The sequence below is a fragment of the Balearica regulorum genome, chromosome 13, assembly GCF_011004875.1.
Source record: "Balearica regulorum gibbericeps isolate bBalReg1 chromosome 13, bBalReg1.pri, whole genome shotgun sequence".
In the NCBI taxonomy this organism is placed as follows: domain Eukaryota; kingdom Metazoa; phylum Chordata; class Aves; order Gruiformes; family Gruidae; genus Balearica; species Balearica regulorum.
This window is the reverse complement of record NC_046196.1, coordinates 21,071,705-21,089,102: the sequence shown is the minus strand read 5'-3', so window position 1 is coordinate 21,089,102 and position 17,398 is coordinate 21,071,705. Positions and strand designations below refer to the sequence as shown.

Genomic DNA, 17,398 nt, shown 5'->3' with positions numbered 1-17,398 from the left:
CTCCTCCAGCCGGACGGCAGTGAGCAGGCCGGGCATCCCTGACCAAGCGCTGCAGAAGGAGACTGCCGGAGCCCAGTGGCATATCAAGAAGAGATTTATTTAAAAAGTGACAATCATGTAGTTTATCTCGTGAAGGGCTCTGCAGCCTGGCCTCGGCCCCTGCGCTCGCCGGGAGCACGTGGAGTGTGTAATGAACAGCAGGGAGGTGAGGGCTGATGCAGCAGTGGCCGCAGGATCCTGGGCCTGACCTAGCCAAGAGGTGATGGAGACAAACGCTTGGAGCTCCCACAGCAGCAAGGAAGATGTCGGGTAGCTGAGAAACGCCTGAGGTACATCCCAGCCTGTGGTGCAGAGCCGTTGAGTCAGGCAGGGGCGGCCCCCTTGGAGGATGCACGGTTAGAAAAAATACAAAAACAAGGTCTTTAGAAAATGTTGATTCTCGCACAATAGAAAATAGATCTGCCTGATTTTGGAAAGCAATTTGGTTTTTCACATCTAGTGCTGATTGTTCCCCCGCAGTGCAGGAGGGCAATGCCGATGGCTGTGCACGCGCTCGGGGGCTGGCGTGCCTGGAAATCCCGGGAGAAGGCTCGCTCCTGCCCCGCGACCGCATGCGGGCCGAGGTCAGGCCTTCGCGTCGTTGTGGTGCTCTTGCCGCAATGCTCGGGGCAGCTTGGGGTTGATGAAAAATCCTTTTAAGAACAAGTCTCGGACAAAATAGGGCAGGTAGCGATGTATGAAATACATGAGCCCAAGGCCCTGCCCTGGGTAGTAGCGCACGGCTGGGTTGGCAGCCAGGAGCCCGTCCGTGATGCTGTTCACCACCGCGCTGAGGTCCTCCACCGCCACCTTCATGAACTGGATGAACTGGCGGTTGATCTCCTCCACGTAGTCCTCCCCGTAAGCCTGCAGCAGTTCCCGGGGCAGGCTGGCCACCAGCCGCTGCTTCTGCAGGTTCCAGAAGGCAGGGTCGCATGTTGTCCCTGCAAGGACGTGGCCCCCCTGTGAGCTGCATGGCCCCCCTCCTCCAGCCCCCCCCCCTCCCCCGGCATGGGTGCCAGCAGCCCCCAGCCCCCTCCCGGGAAGGTCCTGCTGAAACCCTGGCAGAGATTTGCCATGGGGGAAGCACCATGGTGGCTCTTTGTAGCCCAGGGCTCAACCAGAAGTCTCAGATCCTGCTGGCAGTGGGGACGGTGCCACCATAAACGTGGCTGAGCTGGTCTGGCCACCCCCTGTGGCAGAGAAGCTGCTGGCAGGGCTTGATCCTGCCCCCGTGCCTCTCCTCAACCGGAGGAGCCCAAAGGCCACACGATGGCCACTGTCCCCAGGGAGGTAGCTGGGGCTGCTGAGAAGCTGGATCCTGCCCCACCTGCCATTGCTCCATCTTCTGCCTCCCCAGGGGTACCTGCCCTTTGCCTGCAGGTGCAGGCAGCAAGTGGGTGCTGACCCTCGTACCTGTTTTGTAGTAGCCAGGCAGGACGAGGCTGACTTTGACGCCCCAGGGCTGGAGCTCGCTGCGGAAGGTGTCCATGAGCAGGCTGAGGGCTGCCTTCGAGGCCCCGTAGGCTGCCAGGCAGGGGAAGGGCAGATCACCTTGCAGGAGAGAAAGGATGGGTGAGCAGGCTTTCAGGCAGCTGCCTGCCTGGCTGGGGCAGGCAGGGACCGGCAGGACTTGTGTAGGGCTGCACTCCCAGCCGCTGCACAAGGAAAGGGCTTAGGGGACCGGCCTCATGCGCTGGCTGGAGAAGCAGAGGTGCCTGGTGGGGAGTGGGAGCCGCGCCACGCCGTGGGGATGCTCGACCTGAGCTGGGGGGGGGGGTGCCAGGGGTCCGGCGGGCCGTGCCAAAGGCAGGCTGCTTACCCGCAGGGCTGCTCACAGTGACGATGCGGCCGCTGGCGGAGCGGAGCAGGGGCAGCAGCCCCTTGGTGAGCTCCAGCGAACCGAAGAAGTTCACCTCCATGCAGGTGCGAAACTTGCCCAGCGGTGAGAGCTCAGCATCGGCGATGGTGTCATTGAAGCCAGCGTTGTTCACCAGACCCCAGAGCCCTGCAGGGACAGGACGCTTGAAGAGGTGACCCAAATGGGGGAACCCCCACCCTGGGGATCCCAGCTGCTCCCTGGCTCATGGGCGTCCTGCAGGGGAATTGGGGGTGCGCCAGGACAAGTCCCATTAGTGGAGGCTGTCAGCAAGGATGCAGCTCATGTTGGGGGGGGGGGGGCACATGGAGGCTTGGCACTGCCACGCTGGCTGCAAGCTGAGGTCCTGGGGAGCTGTGTGGGGTCCTGGGGGGGTGCCACGGGCTCCTACCTGTGCTGTTGGTGTGGGCCTGGATGTGCTGCAGGACACGCTGGATGTCCTCTGGCTTGGTCAGGTCCATCTGCAGCAGCGTCAGCCCTGGCGAGCAGCTCCTGCGCAGCTCCTGGGCGCCGGGACCCTGTGGGTCCAGCACGCTGGCGAACACCCGAAAGCCCATGGCATCCAAATGCCGTGCCGTCGCCTGCCCGAAGCCCGAGTCGCAGCCTGCAAGAGCCAAGAAGAGCCCTGTAGTAGCAGTGACAGCCGCCGGCTGGCTGTCCCCAGCCCCCAGGGACACCCCCCAGCTCTGCCCTTCCACCCCCAGGGAGTAAAACCTCCAGCACCGGTCCCCTGCTTGGGGCTCACTGCCCCACTCCAGCTCCGGACCCGCCGGGGACATGACCTTGCCCTGGGGCATTCGCTGGTTGAGGAGCTGGTGTTTTCTCTCCTATTGCACACAAGAGGAAGAAACCACTCCCTTATCTGCAACCCCCATCGCCCCAAGCGCCTCTCTGATGCAAGGTGCAGGTAAAAGCATGGGCATGGCAAGGCAAGGCGCCAGGACAGCCCAGAGCCCAGCAGGAATGCGGGGCCAGAGCCATCACCCCCCCCCCCCCCCCCCCCCCGCCCCCCCAAAACGTCCTCCAAAAGCATCGGGCACCACTGGGACCTGGCACAAGGCTCCCTGGGAGATGCTGCCTTTCCCTGAATGCTTTTCGCCTCCCAGAAATGGTGGCTGAGAGGCACGGCAACCCCCCCTCACCTGGCTGGGGTGCTGGCGGGGGGGGAGGGATTCTGGTCTGCTCTTGCCACCCCGCATCCGATGGGGATGTCCCACGCAGGGTGCACCGGGTGCTGCCATGCCCACTCCCAGCCTCATCTCTATCTCAGCTCGAGCAGGAGCACCGCGGGTGACACTGTCACCCCCCCCCAAAGCCACCATCGGGGTGGCTGGGGGGCAGCCTGGGTGGGAGCTGGGTGTCGCAGGGCCCCGGCGGGGCAGAGCAGCTGGGATGCAAACAGCAGCAGCAAGGTACAGCCTGTTCCCGGGGCCGGCGGCAGCGTCGATAGCTCACGCGGGGCCGATGCCACTGCCGCTGCCTGGCCACATTAACCATTAACAGGGAGCACTGCAGGGCCAGCCCCATGGCCCCTGCACCCTCCTGCCTGGCACCCTTGGGTGCTCCTTAGGCCATCCCTGCGAAAGGGCCCTATCCAGCACCTGGAGCCACTCCAGGATAGACGCAGTGGTGGCCCTGGGCATTGTCACTCACTCCACAGCCCCCCTGAGACGCAGACTCCTCTCGGCACCCTTCCACCAGCCCTGGGATGGGCACGGGGACTGGCTGCACCCTCAGCTCCTGCACCCCCAGGCTGGGATCGGGGTGCTACTGGCTCCAGCTCTTGGGGTGCCAGCTAAGCCATCCTTGGCTCAGCATCCGCAGGCCGGTTCCCGGCTTGGCTTTACTTTATTGCTGCGTCAGAAACCCATAGTAAAGCCCCTGGCCAGTGGCCAGAGCGATAAGACACCCAGGAGGTGCTTGGCTGGCAGGAAGGGGCTGCAGGGATCCCCCCCTTTCCCGGCGGAGCCACCCAACACCCAGCACCCACCATGGGTGTATGCCAGGCTGGCTCAGCATCACCCCGGCATCACCCCTGGCATCGCCCCTGGCGCCATCCCCGGTGCCGCAGGGGATGCTGAAGGTGCCGCAAGCCGCCGGCGCGGCACATCCGCCTCTCCCCTCCCTGGGAACAGGTCGTGCTGCCAGCAGCCGGACAGATAAGGTGCATTTCGTCTTTCCCAACAGGGCAGGAGAAAACTGCAATAAAGATAAGGTTTAAAATTAAAAGTGCTCGCAGCCACGGCCTCGCCATGCCGCAGCCAGCACTCTGCCCGCCGCCGGGACACGGTTACCTGCGCTGCTCCCGCCCCAGCCGGCAAGAAAAGCTTCCAGTCCAAACATGAAGTTCCCCATCACCTCCTGAGCCTCAAAACACCGGGAAACATCCCAAAAAAACCCGAGAGAGACAGGTTTGCTGGCTTGTTTTGGGCAAGCCTGGCAAGGAGGGAGCAAACACAGCCGTGTGCCGTCTGAGCCAGGCAGGTTTTGTTTTGCCTTAGAGGAGCGGGGCGGTCGAAGGGTTTGTTTCGGAAGTTTTAATTTATTCACACACACACAAAAAAAAAAACCCAACCAAAAAAAAAACCCAACACAAACCACCCTCCTGGGAGGCTGGCGGGAGGCCTGGGGCCAGGAGGGCGAGGATGCTCTGGTGTTATTTAAGGTCTTCGGCGCTGCTCGGCTTCCCAGCTGCCGTGCTCAGGCATGGCCGAGAGCAGAGGGAAGGACAATTAAACCCCCTGGGACCATAACACGTGGCCCCAAAGTACGGCAGCTCACCCAGGGCTGTGTTCGCTCCCCGTGGCTACCAGCACACGAGCCACCGGCCACACCGGGGCCAGCTCGGGAGCCGCCGCCGCTGGCTCGGCTCTGCCGGGAGCGCTGGAGCCGACCAGTCTGCGCGGCCCCGGCGAGGCTGGCGCTGGGCGCGCCGCCCTCCGAGGAAGCGGCATCACGAGGAGATGCCGGCGCCAGCTCCCTCCCGCCCCGGCTCCCAGCTTGCCAACCGGTTTTGCATCCGTGCCGGCGGGAGGGACCACAGTCGGACCAAGCGCAGGAGAAGAAGAGCGTAGGGAGCGCGGCGGAGGAAGGCAAGCGGCTTGAAGCCCCCATCGCATCCCCCCGCGGGCCCCGGGCCAGCAGCCAGAGGCTTTCGCTGCAGCGAGAGCAGAGCTCGAGCCCGGGTTGCAAAAATCCAGCAGAGCTCTGCAGGCTCAGCAAGCTGGGGGCAAACGCCTGCTCCAGGGGCCGGCTGGCCTTTTGCCGGAGCAGCGGGTCGGCAGCAATTCCTAGGGACTTTGCAGAAGCTCCAGCCACTGCAGTGCTTCCCCAAGAGCGGGGCACGCCAGCCTCCACTGGGATTTTGGCACGACGAGCCCCGGCTTTACTTATCTTGAGCAAGCAAAAAAAAAAAGTTTGGCCTCCAGCATCGCCAGTGGGGGTCCCCTCCCACCCACTCAGGGAGGGCGAAGAGGACCGACCACGCAGCGCGGCGTGCCCACTGCCCAGAGATGCCCCTCGCCGGTGAAAGCAGAGCCACCGGAGGGGCTCAGCGGTGCCAGCCCGGCAGCCCCCGGCCAGCCTGCCTGCAGCCTTTGGTGCCCGGCTGTGGCAGGGGTGGGCACCGCTCGTGCTTCCTCGCTGCCGGGAATCAGGCTGGGCTCACGTGCCGCCGGTTGAAGCCACAGTCCCGGTTTGGTGCGGGCACGTTTCTTTCGGGTGAGTCAGGCGTGGCACGGCGCTGGCTTTGTGCTGTCTCAGGTATTCGCCCTGCTCCTGCAGCCAGCACCGAGGCTGCCGCGCACAGACGCACGCTCAAAATCAGCGCCGCAGTTGAGATGGGCGATAACACGGCTACCACCCAGGACCAAACCACAACTGCCCCCCTGCCAGCCCATGCCCACTGCCGGCACGGTATGTGATGGAGGGCTGGTGGCACGGGTGCGCGGCGCTCACCCTGATGCGACGCAGGAGTGACTTCCCCACCTGAGCTGTGAATCCTCATCCCTGAGCCACGGAGCAGCAAGCCGTGCATCCTCATCCCTGAGCCACGCACGATGGGAGAGGACCAGCACGGACCTGCAAATCCTTGTCGCTCAGAAGCGCAGCTTGGCTGAAAAAGCCCCGTGCGGGTACAAAGCTGCCCAGAACCCGGTGGGTGCCCGGGCGCAGCGGTAGCTCCCTGGGAGCTGCTCCCTCCACGGCCACCCCAGCCTGGGACCCTGGCGTGGGAGCTGGAGAGGGGTTGCCCAGGACTGAGCATCCCTCCGACGGACCAGCTCCCCTGGGGTTAGCCCTGGCAGCGTGGGCAGCCCCGGGGGCACCCAGGTACCTGCTGAGGATGGGTAGCGGGGCGGCCCTGGGGCATCCGCTGGGGATGCTCCATCTCTCACGTGTCCGCTGGGTGGGACACCCGGAGCAGCATCGTCCCCATCCCAGCTCTGCAGGTCATTGCCCGGGTGCCCCCCCCCACAGCCCTGCCACCGCTCCCCACATCCCAGGATATCGATCCCACCTCCTGCACAGAGCTTTTGGGCAGTCCCACCCTGCCCAAGGTGCCTCACCGAGATGGGGCTGTCACCGCTGTCACCAGCCCTGGGAGGGTGCCGGGCTCAAGGACACCGTCAGTCGGAGGGGAGCCGGGGCGCCGAGGCCGAGCGGATTAACACGCTGAGCTGCTTGTTTCCATAGGCTCAAGCTCAAATCCTGCCTGGGATGCCAAGCTAAACACAGCTGACATTTTGCTCGGAGGTGTTGCCTTCTGGCCCCGGCAGGATTCACCGCCGCCGCCTCCGATCCTGCTCCTCCGGGCGCGGGATGGGGTCGAGCCCGGCTGCACCGTGGGGAGGCTCCGCCGGGACTGATCCTGGCTCGGCTGCTTGGGGACGGTCATCCCAGCAGCTCCATCCTGGGAGCACCACGGGGACTCTGCGGATGAGGAAGCACAGGACAAGGTGGCATCGGAGGGGATGGGGCACCCCAAAAGAGACCGGGAGGGGACGGGGGTGTCCCCCCGCACGGGGCAGATCCAGGCAGGAGGAATCACCGAGGAAAAGCCCGTGTGGGCAGGGCAGGACCCCATGGCCAACACCTCCCGGATGCCGCGCGTGTTTGGAGCGTGGAGCGATAAAGGGGTGATGTCAGCCCCGGTCAAGAGGGAACAAATTCTTGGCAGGGTGCTGGGGAGGGAGGGAAGGGCAAGAACACCTGTGCCCGCAGCAGCTGAGCCGCCCCGGCCGCCCGCCGCCTCCGGCCTCCCCGGCCAGCCATCGCCCGCCGTCCTGCCGCGGAGAGCGGGGCCGGGCAGGGGCACCGGCAGCCCCCACCCCACCACAGCCGGTGGCATCACTGTCAACAGGAAACCGCACCCCAGCCGGCGGCTCGCGCAGCAGCGTGCTGTGCCGGCAGCGGGGTGTCCCCGCTCCCCACGGAGCCCCCCGGGAGCAGCCCCCGTGTCCCGGCGCTGGCGGATAGGGCCGGGGTGGCAGGAGGTGGCAGCAGCCCCAGTGATGCTGCTGGTCCTCAGTGCCGCATTTTGGGAAGCCGCGAGCCTAATTCAATTAAATTAAACCCAGGGAGGTGCCTTCAGGGAAGACCCAAATCCCATCCCCAAATCCCCGGCAAGGGGACGACACACGAGCCTCCCACCCAAGCAGCCTAGAGGGGGGGGGGGCCCTGCACAGCCTCAGCCTCCTTCCCCGGGCAGGATTTGAGCCAAGGGGGGCACACGCTGCCACCTCCCCGGGACCCCCTGCACCGCACGGCCGGCACGAGCAGCCGGAGGGAGATTACCGGCCGGGGTGCCGACAGCTCCCACAGCCCTGGATGAAGTGCAACATCCACATCCCTCCAGCAGGTCCTATGGGGTGGGGGGGGCCAGGCAGACCCCCCAGCACCCCAGGGAGGCCTGTGGACCACGGCAGAAGGCAGAGCGGGGGATGCCCATCACCGCAGGGGGTACAGGAGTGACCCGACCTCCCCTCCCCACGCCGGGGACAACGGCCAGATGGTGTGAATTACAACGGATTAGCCGAGTGTTTCTGAAGCCTCACACGCCGTCACCTCCACCCGGGGAGATATCTTTCACTTAACAAACCAAAGAAAAGGGGAAAAATCTGATTTTCTGCCTAGACAACCCAAAGCAGCCAGGCAGAGATGACGCCCCGAGGCCGGCACGGATGCACCCACGGCTCCTGAATTAAAGCCCATTTCTCAAGAGCAGGCGCCAGCTCCGGTGCATCACTGTTGGGGACCCAATGGCACAAGAGCAGCTGCGGCCCTCCCCGTCGCTGTCACTAAAAGCTACCCAGATGCCTTTTCCTGCCCCACCAAAGCTGGGCAGCAGATGCTGCTTGCAACCGGTGGGACTAACTAAGCCAGGAGCTCGTTACGTTGCACGTGGCCCTGGTGCAGCCGGGACAGAAACGAGCCCAACCACCTCCCCCTGCGCAAGGCCAGCGCCCGGTGAGATGCTCGAGGAGGTCAGCATCCACCCCCGAGCTTGCAGTCAGCCTCGGCGCAGGTTTTAAGCTCTCGGGAGGGCAGTTTGGCACCCAGACCTGCTAAACTCAGCCTAAGGGCTTGCACCAGCAAGGTCAGCAGATGCAAAAACACTGGAGTCTTCCTCGGATGCAGGAGGAACGGGCAACAGGGCAGCCCCGGAGATAGTCCAGCCCTGGCACGGCAGCGATGCTGCTGCCGGCAAGAACCAGCCCAGGGCTCGCAAACAGGCGAGGCGGAGGAACCGCGACGCTTTGGGGTTTTGTGGAAAAAGGGCGCAGGGAATTTCCTAGAAGCAGCCACTCGCCGCATCCCGGGGCTGGACGGGATCTTCCAGCAGATGCCGCCTCCGAGAGGGGATCGACCCCCCGAAAGGAGCAGCCGGACTCTCGCAGTTAAGGATTTGAGCTTCCCACGGGCAGGGATGAGTGGGAGAAGGCAGCAGCACGGACATCGCCCGGGAAAAGGCACAGCCTGTACATCAGAGCTAATCTGGGATGGATGGATGGATGTCTCCCCGAGAAGAGGAAGCTGTGAAGAGCTGCAGCGATAACCGGGTTAATCATCACCTTCAGAGGGAACACGGCGAACCAGGAACACTGCGCCGGCGAGCTGCGAAAGCCATCCATCAGCAAGAGCTGTCACCGGGAAGGACAAGCCAGGGCCCAGGGCTGGCTCAGCCAGATCGGTGCCGACACCAAGCCAGCGCTGGTGACACATCTGCCCGGGCTCTCGGAGAGCCGGAAAGCTCCACCAGCCACGGCCGGGATGCGGCACTGAAGCTGCTCCCAGGGAACGAGGTGGTGGGAGCAGAGCCATGGCTGGGCACCTGCTGGGAACATCCCTGGGCTGCGAAAGGGCTCCCCAGGGACCCCCAGCAGGCTGGGGAAACACCAAGCAAGCCCCGTATCCACCTCTCAAACACGGTAACACATCGGGCCCCAGGAGCCAGCAAGGAGAGGCAGCAGAACTTAGGCATAACCTTCTACGGGTAGGGCTAAGCCAGCAAGAAACAGTAGAAGAGAAGACCAGGTCTTCTACGTGGACCACCATGAGCCACCACCACCCTGGGACACCTGAGGGAAGGTATTTCCAGCCAGGACAGGAAAGCACCGCAGCCACCGCAGGAGAACCTCTGGCCACGTGGCAGGTCAGGTCAGCCACGGAAGAGCCCTGAAATGCCCCCCAGGACGGGGTGCCACCCCACCCACCCCACCGTGGAGCCGGACGAGTCACAGGGGGCTGGGACAGGCGGTGGTGCCGGCAGGGACAGAGCCGACCAAAGCAGTCACTCCAGAGCGAGCCCAGGGGATCGCAATGTTAAGCAGCTCAGCGTTTGCAGCACCACAATAAAGCTACGGAGGTTTCAACAGAATTCTATCAATTCAGCGGTATTTTGGTGATGAAATTCTACTTTGCCTGTAAGGTGCCATCTCATTGCTCCCCTTGTCTCAAGAATAAACTCCCACCACAAGCCGAGGCAAGCAGAAGAACGGGTGCAAGCCCTGCACATCACGGTGGGCTCTGCAGTCGTACCAACTGCATTTCCTCTTGCACCTTCCAGATCCACGCGGAGCTCAGTTGTGGAGTTTTGGTTTTACTTGGGGTTTTTTTGTTGTTGTTTTTTAGAAACTGAGCAAAACACTTGAGCAAGCACCGACTGAGCTTCAGCCAAGACAGCTTCTGAAATACATTGAGCTGGTGAGGCCCCCAGGCTAAGAGCTGTACCCCCATGGCCACCTCAAGCCCCACCAGCCCCTTCTGCACCTGATTTAAGTTGTCCCCTCCTCACCCTCCACCTGCAGCTCCCACCAGCTCTTCAGAGTCAGCATTTGAGTATCACAAGACTATTTTGGTGCATTTTCCCCCAAAACACATAAAGATGGCCCTCCGGGCTGATGTTCTCAGACACAGCCACGGTGACCCAGGCCAAACAGCAACACACAGGGCAGGACCCACACGTGCCCTTCGGCTCGGGGCAGCGCAGGCAGAGCCCAGCACATCAGCTGAAGGGGGGACAGAAGTCATTATGGGATGGCTGCACGCCCCAGGTTATAGAGCTTGGCCCCCACCTGGTAACTGGGACCCTGGAGAGGAGCAAGGGTTGGTCATAGTGTCATTGGACAGGGTCACGAGATGCAGATGTGCATGGTGTGAAGTTTATGCCAAATTGGAGTATGGCCACCAGAGTGGAGAAAGGGGGTATGGACGGATCATAAATCTGCTCAAGGGTACATCTGGTGGAAGCTGAAAGACCCAGCACAAGACCACCACCACCAGAAGAAACACTTCAAGAAGGCAGCAGACATTCAAAGCATCCACAGAAGACATCAGGGCAGGTATCTCCTCCAGACCTCAGCTCACCAGCCCATCCTTCCTCTCCATCCCCAGCCTGCCTGGGAAGCACCCACCATCTGGCTCCCCAGGGTCAACCGCCCAGCGAGAGGCCGCGTTGCCGCAAAGCCTGTAAAGCCGAAAACTGCTTTTCAAGATTACAGCCTCAGAGCCAGCAAATCCCGGGACAGCACCATGTGTGACGGGGAAGCCAGCTCCCAACAGGAAAGTTGATAAAGCTCAGGGGCTGGCAGCTCTCCAGGGGAGAAGGAAGCAGAAGCGATACGTTGCACGTGGAAGCACACATAGGCTGGGACAGAAGAACAGGGATTGGACACGGTAGAGGTACCGTAGCAGCCAAGGAGAACCAGAAAAGGAGGTAACGGGCATATGCTGGGCAAGGTTAAAGAACAAAAATTCTAAATTATACCCATAGCAACACACTGACAGCATGAAGGCAACGGTCTTGGGCATTTGCCACCTTACAGGCTCCACAGCAGTACCTCAGATCTGAGGTGGCAGGAGGGACATCGGGAGGTGAAGAGGCATGAAAGCCCTGCAGCCTTTCCTTCTGCATGGGTCAGCTGGGCAAGCAGAGGTCTCCCAGCTGGGCTTTCGGGCCAGCACTTAAAGATGACTATGGAGAGATGACCAACGCTTGCCCAGACTTGGTGGAGGCACCTTGAAGACTCTTCCCCCACCCCGTCCCCGCTCAAGCAAAACCCTAGCCAGGCAAGTCCACCACCCCTACGCTACGAGTAGTAAAAGCAGCACGGCTTTTCTGTAACCAGATCCTGGCTTGAGAGGAGCTAGACTCAACAGTGGGTAACACAATCCCAGACCTCATTAAAGATGTGCTGCTCATTGGACTAGAGGGCAGCAACAGCCTACACTTCTCTCCTCCCGAAGCATCCGTTCCCATCTGACAATCTCATTTCTGCAGGGAAGTCTCCGCTTTGTTGCTCTCATGTCCCCGCGTAACCCCGAGCGCTAATCAAGCCAGCTTGGGTTTCTCTACCAACTCTGTTCTCCCACAGCGTGCTGACTTCTATGCGCTTTTTTCCCTCCTAATTAGCTGTGCTCATCATTTTTGGTTAACGGCGCTAAAAAAACCACCCCGACAGGTCTGTGTTGTGAGCGGGCTTTGAAAATGCTTATTTAATAGATAACTGATAAAAAGCTGAGTTCTGTATCTAAACATCTGCGGTGAGCAGGGGTAGGTATCTGTTTCTGAAGAAACCTAGCAAGGGGAAGAAGAATCCTAAAACTGTGGAGGGCTGCTGACAAAGTCAGGGGAGAGCTTCAGCCCTGCAAAGAGAAGCAGAGAGCGCAGGTTTTTGGTTTTGTTTTTTTTCCCCTCCATTCCCAGGAACCAGCAGCAAACCCCATAACTAGAGAGTTAAATGTTGCTCTTTTTTTTCTCTTTAAATATGCAAAGGATTGCTTGTACACCAGGGCTGGAGTTTGGGTGTTTGGTTTTGGTCCCATCTCCCCACCTCAGCTTGGAGGAGCAGTTGTTTCTGCTGTTAATTTTTAATAGATTCTGGAAAAAGCAGAGCGGTTCCAGGGAATGAGCTGATTTTCAGCCTGCGCTTCACCTGGGGAAGACCCCGGGTACCTTTCAGCTGGCGCACCGGCTCCGGAAGCGGAGTTGAAGTCGCCTACGGAGAGCTACGGCGTCCTTGCGTGAAGCTTTACTCATCACAGGGCTCAGCACGAAATACAGGCTGCAAGCTCCACGCTTGCCCTGGAGCAGAGGTGTCCATCCCAGGGCAAGCATGATTTACTCAGCCCCCAAAGTCTCGACCCCTGACATCTCTTGAGCAACCAGTTTAGCTGGAAAATGGGTTTAAGAGACAGCATCAAAGTCCAGATGGGAATGATGCTGCTCTCTTACCAAGAAAAGAGATTTACCTTTGCAGCAGAACAGTGAGAGTCCCGACATCTGGATTGAATCACTCTGTCCTGCCACAGCCACCAGATGCTTCAACATCTGTTGAGTCCATGGGAAACACTGAAGCTCCGCTTGACTACGATCAAGTTGCAAAACCTCTGTTAACCTTGAACATGATCTGAAGCTCTGACCCATTTCAGATTGTTAACGGGGCATGCAATTGTAACAAGAGAGCCGCACCAGGAAAACTGGGTTTCCCTGCAGCGAGGAAGGAGAAGATGAGAACACGGCAGGTTTGGGTCTGGAGCAGCCGGACCTGTCAGCTGGTTTTGATCATGAAGAAGACTTGCTGGGGGAAAGGTCTTGCAGGTGCCTCCTGGCTTTGTAGGCTACACCAAGGGGGAACAAGGATGCAAGGGACCCGAATCACATCCCCCAGGCAGCCGTCCCATGGCTTTGGGTTATTTCAGAGCTGTGTAATTCAGGCGCAACCTTTACAGACAGAGCAACAATTCACTGTTTTCCACTTCTCACCCAAGCTGAAGTAGAAGAATCAATACCTTGCTACACAACTTGTGTCTTCCCTCCGCTCCGAGAAAACCCTGTAGGCACGCAGGGTCTACAGGCTGGTTTGCGCTGGGTCCTTTGCAAGGATCTCCGTAAATCAGGCAATTAGCTACTGTCTGAAACGCCATCCCAAGCAGTCACACACAGCAGCGCTGTGCGACAGCGAAGGACTCGCAACTGCTCCAGCCGTTCAGCTCAACCCCGGGATCCTCCCAGCCATGCCCCCACCACCTCCAAATACTAATATCAGTTGTGTCAGGCCATTTCCATGGACTCACCAAATTTCACAAGAATCCACTAAGACCACAGGGACGAAAGGATGATTTAGGCTCACATCTAAACTGACCCGGGTCAAAACCAAACCTCACACAAAGCGCTATCAGTCTGGATCGGGAGAGGCTGAGCAACGCCAGCTCATCGCCTCCCCCACCGAGGCTGCTCTCACAGACCGTCCCCGCCTTGCACAGGCCACGGAGGCTTTTTATGTCGATTCCCAAAAGGGAGGGAACGAGGGTACAAGCAACACCCCCTCCTCTCTGCCCACACTGCTCAGAGGACTCCGGCGCACCCAAGGACACGCAGTTGGGCTGGTTTGAGGTTCAGGAAGGAGCACGCACACACAGAAACCAACCTGGCGATGCTCGGAGCAAGGCTGCTCCGGGTGAGCCGCCGGCACACGGCTGCATCGCTGGCCCCCGGGTGCCAACCAGCAGCATCAGCACCCCGGGGTGCCCCGACTACACACCAGCGGTGAGGGATGCCGGGTATCGGCTACCCCACAGCTTGCCGGTGCCGGATCAGCCTCGGGTCAGGCAGGTGCCCATTCCCAGCCTGCCCACACTGCCGGCGTGCTGGGGTCTCTGCAGCTTCCCATGCTTGGCCAAAGCCTGGGCCGGACCGTGAGCTGTCTTTGAGGCAGGTTTGGACTCAGAAGCTAGCTCAGGACAACACGTCAACGGCAGGGTGGAGATGGCTGCTGTGTCCGTCCCAGCCCTGGGCTGGAGCAGCTGATCTCCGCTCCCCTTCTCATCCCTCCCACCCATCCTCCTAGGGCTGACCTCTCCCAGCCCATGCTGCACAGGAGGGCATTCTCCTCCCCACTGCAAACAGCTGTGACCTCCCCCAGGAAGGCAGGATTAACACTTTCCTTGCCCCCTGCCCCAGCCAGGCTGCATGCTCCCGGAGAAGCCAGACAGTCAGGATGCAGTGTGAGCCCCGAGGTCACAGCCTCCACCAGGACTAGTGGCTACCTACTTTGCTAGCCAAGGGGATGCACCATGGGAAACCGCAGCATTCCTCGCTCCCCTCCGGCAGCGGGCATGAGCAGGCAGCTGCCCATCCCTGCTCCGGCCAAGCCCCAGCCCCATGAAATGCAAACCTGCAACAGATGGGAAACACCACAACTTCGTAGTCCTGTTTTGAGCGCAGGCTGCTACCACGGGGTCAGCAGCTTCGCTCCGCAGCGGCTCCACATCTGCTCTGCTCCTTCCAAACTGAACTGCACAATCCATCCCATAAACTTAGTTTTGAATAGCCAGCTATGTCCAGACCAGCACATGGGGCTGGAGCATCACGTGCAGGGCTCAACTTGGGGTTGGCTCCCTGGGGATCTGGGAGAGTGGGCAGCTGGAAGAGCTGGGACACCTCAACCAGGAGATGCAGCAGTTGAACTGGTGCAACTCCCTGCCGCAGGATTAAGCCAGCCGCCAAGAAGTGTACATAAGAGGAAATGAAGCCCAAAGCTTTTTGGGCTGGGAGCTGTGCTGCTCCAGGGCAGACATCAGGAGGGGACTTCATTGCATTTCTCAGTTGAACTGCTGGGTCCAACATGACACCCAGAGTGGCAGAAGCCCTGTCCCCAACGTCACACACCTCCACTGATGCCCAGCATCCCCAGGCACCCAACTCCACGCTTCTCCCTCTGCCGTGTTTTGTTGTGGGCAAGAGGAAGAAGGCCAGGCTGCCTTCCTCCAAGAGCTCACTCCTGCACTCATCCTCCCTGCCAGCCCCCACAGGAGACACCAGAAGAGACACCGGCAGCGACTCAACACCCAGTTGCCAGGAGGTGTCCTGAATTAATCCGCAAAAGAATCAGGCTAATTACTATGCAAATACTCAAGCGAGGGATGCCGTCCCGGGCAGAGCAGCCCTCGCATCTGCCCCTTGGCAGGCACCTGCTGGAGCAGCAGTAAGGAAACACCGATCCCGCACCGCGGGCTGCGCCTCGAACCTGTAAAACCACAAAGTATTTACAGCCGAGAGCAAACACCAGAGCTGCAGAGGTGTCACCTCAACGCACCAGGGCAAGAACACCTTGTTCCAGCCACTGACTCACTAATTATACAGGCAATGCCACAGAGCACGGGCTGGCTTGACTTGGTGTGCCACAGGGCACCTGCGAGCGTGCGCCTGTCAGACATGTCCTCCCCAGGCGGCCCTGCCCCACCGCGGCTCTCACCTTCGCTCGGTTCAATCATTGGTGCATCTGCTGCCTTGCTCCTCCAAGCTTCCTCCTCCGGAGAGGCCTCCCTCTGCTTCCCACCGGCACCGCGGAGCCCTTCGAGTTGGACGGGGGACCCTGCTCTCCCCTTTCCTTCACAAGGACTCTCCATCACAAGACCCAATTTTCTCAGAAACACGCAAACCCCTTTCTCCAACCTGGGGGTCTCCAAGCCCAGCCCAGACATTCCCACTGGGACACGGGCTCCCATCCTCGGGAACAGCACCAAGGCCGTGCCCATGGGTTTCCGTCCCCTCCGCACCCACGCGGAGCTGGCGGCACCCTCCCGGCACGCCTGTGGCAACAACCACGCCGGCTCCAGTGCGTCCTGCTCCCCCCGTGCCTGCTGCTGTTGTCTCACAGCAAAGCACCCGCTGAGCCCAGCTACCTTCATCATCCTCCAGTCCCGCTGCCAGGAGGAAGGAGAGGGGAAAGCACTTGTATACCAAGACATCCTTAAAGGGATCCAGGCACCGAGCCAGAGCTGCGCACAGCCTGGGAGCACAGCACATCCCCTGCAGAGCCACCTTCCCCACGGAGCAGCTCTGTGCCTGCCCACCCAAAGAGGAGGTGGGCAGCAGCTGAGCAGAACTTCCCAAGGATGCTCCGGCAAAGAGGAGGAACAGCCTCACTTGCTCCCAGGACAGAGCTCAGGATGAAGCGGCCGTGCTCAGCACCAGGTAACCAGCTCCACTGTAGCCTCTAGAGAGGCCACAAGAAGCTTTCTAAGAACAAGCATGGCTCCAGAGGGGAGGAGAGGACAGCCGAGGCGCTCCCAAACCAGCGGGCCAGCTCTGCACCAGCCCCACATGTCCCATTCCACCTCCCGGCATCACACCGGGCCGGTGGTGAGCGCTTGACTCCTCGGGGAGCTGCGTGCGGGGGCTAAAGCAACTCCTCAAAGCCTCCTCGCTACAGGGCAGGGGCAACAGCAGGTACAGCCTGGCCGCTTCTGCTCGGGCACGGAGCAGGAGGGATGAGCAGGCAAGCCGGTGGCCACGCCGCCGCTCCGCCCGGGGCACAGGCTGGTACCCAGGGGAGGAGGGGGGGGGGACACGGGGACCCCGCTTCTCGGCACCGGAGCGGCGGCCGCGGGATGCCCTGCTCCCCCACACCCCCCCCCACACACACCCCCGAGCCCGACCCCGGGCCGTCGGGGCGCGGAGGCCGTGTCCCCGCACTCACCTGTGACGAGGACGGCTCTGCCCGCCACCGGCAGCAGCCTGCGGGGCGATGCCCGCCACAGCAGCAGGCAGGCGGCGGCGGCGGCCAGGGCGAGCCCCAGGGGCAGCGGGAGGCAGGCGCGGCACAGGCTCTGCAGCCCGGCCAGCAGCGCCAGGGGCAGCACCAGCCCCCGGCCCGGCCCCAGGGCCCGCCGAGCCGCCCGCAGCGCCAGGCTGCCGGCCAGCGCCGCCCACAGCGCGCCGTACGCCCAGCGCTCCAGCCCCGGCTCCATCCCGGGCCCCGGCCCCGCCGCTGCCGCCGCGCCCGGCCCCGCCGCGCCCGTTTATAACCGCCCCGGCGGTGGGAAAGGGGCGGGGCCGCTCCCACCCCCGCCAATGGGAGACGATCGGGTCCGCGCCGGGGCACCGGGCACGGCCGGGACCGGCCCGCACCCCCCCACCGGCACCCCGCGGGGCAGCGCGGCTGGGGCCGGCGGCGCGGAGCAGGGCGGGACGCCGCG

At 61.8% G+C, this 17,398-nt stretch overlaps 1 protein-coding gene across 1 annotated transcript; it reads right to left on the bottom strand.

Moving 5' to 3' along the window:
• Window positions 1–274: 274 nt before the first annotated feature.
• Window positions 275–17,208, bottom strand: HSD11B2 (hydroxysteroid 11-beta dehydrogenase 2). The gene is made up of 5 exons (XM_075765911.1): window positions 16,900–17,208; window positions 2,310–2,522; window positions 1,862–2,047; window positions 1,456–1,593; window positions 275–983 (listed from the first exon to the last, which is right to left on the bottom strand). The coding sequence occupies exons 1-5, from the start codon at window positions 17,168–17,170 to the stop codon at window positions 625–627; spliced, it is 1,167 nt and encodes a 388-aa protein (XP_075622026.1). The 5' UTR covers window positions 17,171–17,208; the 3' UTR covers window positions 275–624.
• Between the last annotated feature and the right edge of the window lie 190 nt (window positions 17,209–17,398).

What these genes read in the sequence shown, in the direction of transcription:
- HSD11B2 (XM_075765911.1), bottom strand. Translation starts at nt 17,170, where the DNA reads ATGGAGCCGGGGCTGGAGCGCTGGGCGTACGGCGCGCTGTGGGCGGCG. An exon ending in GGCCCACACCAACAGCACAG is followed by an intron (nt 2,048 to 2,309) that starts GTAGGAGCCCGT and finishes CTGTCCCTGCAG; the next exon opens with GGCTCTGGGGTCTGGTGAAC. An exon ending in GCCTGGCTACTACAAAACAG is followed by an intron (nt 984 to 1,455) that starts GTACGAGGGTCA and finishes ACGTCCTTGCAG; the next exon opens with GGACAACATGCGACCCTGCC.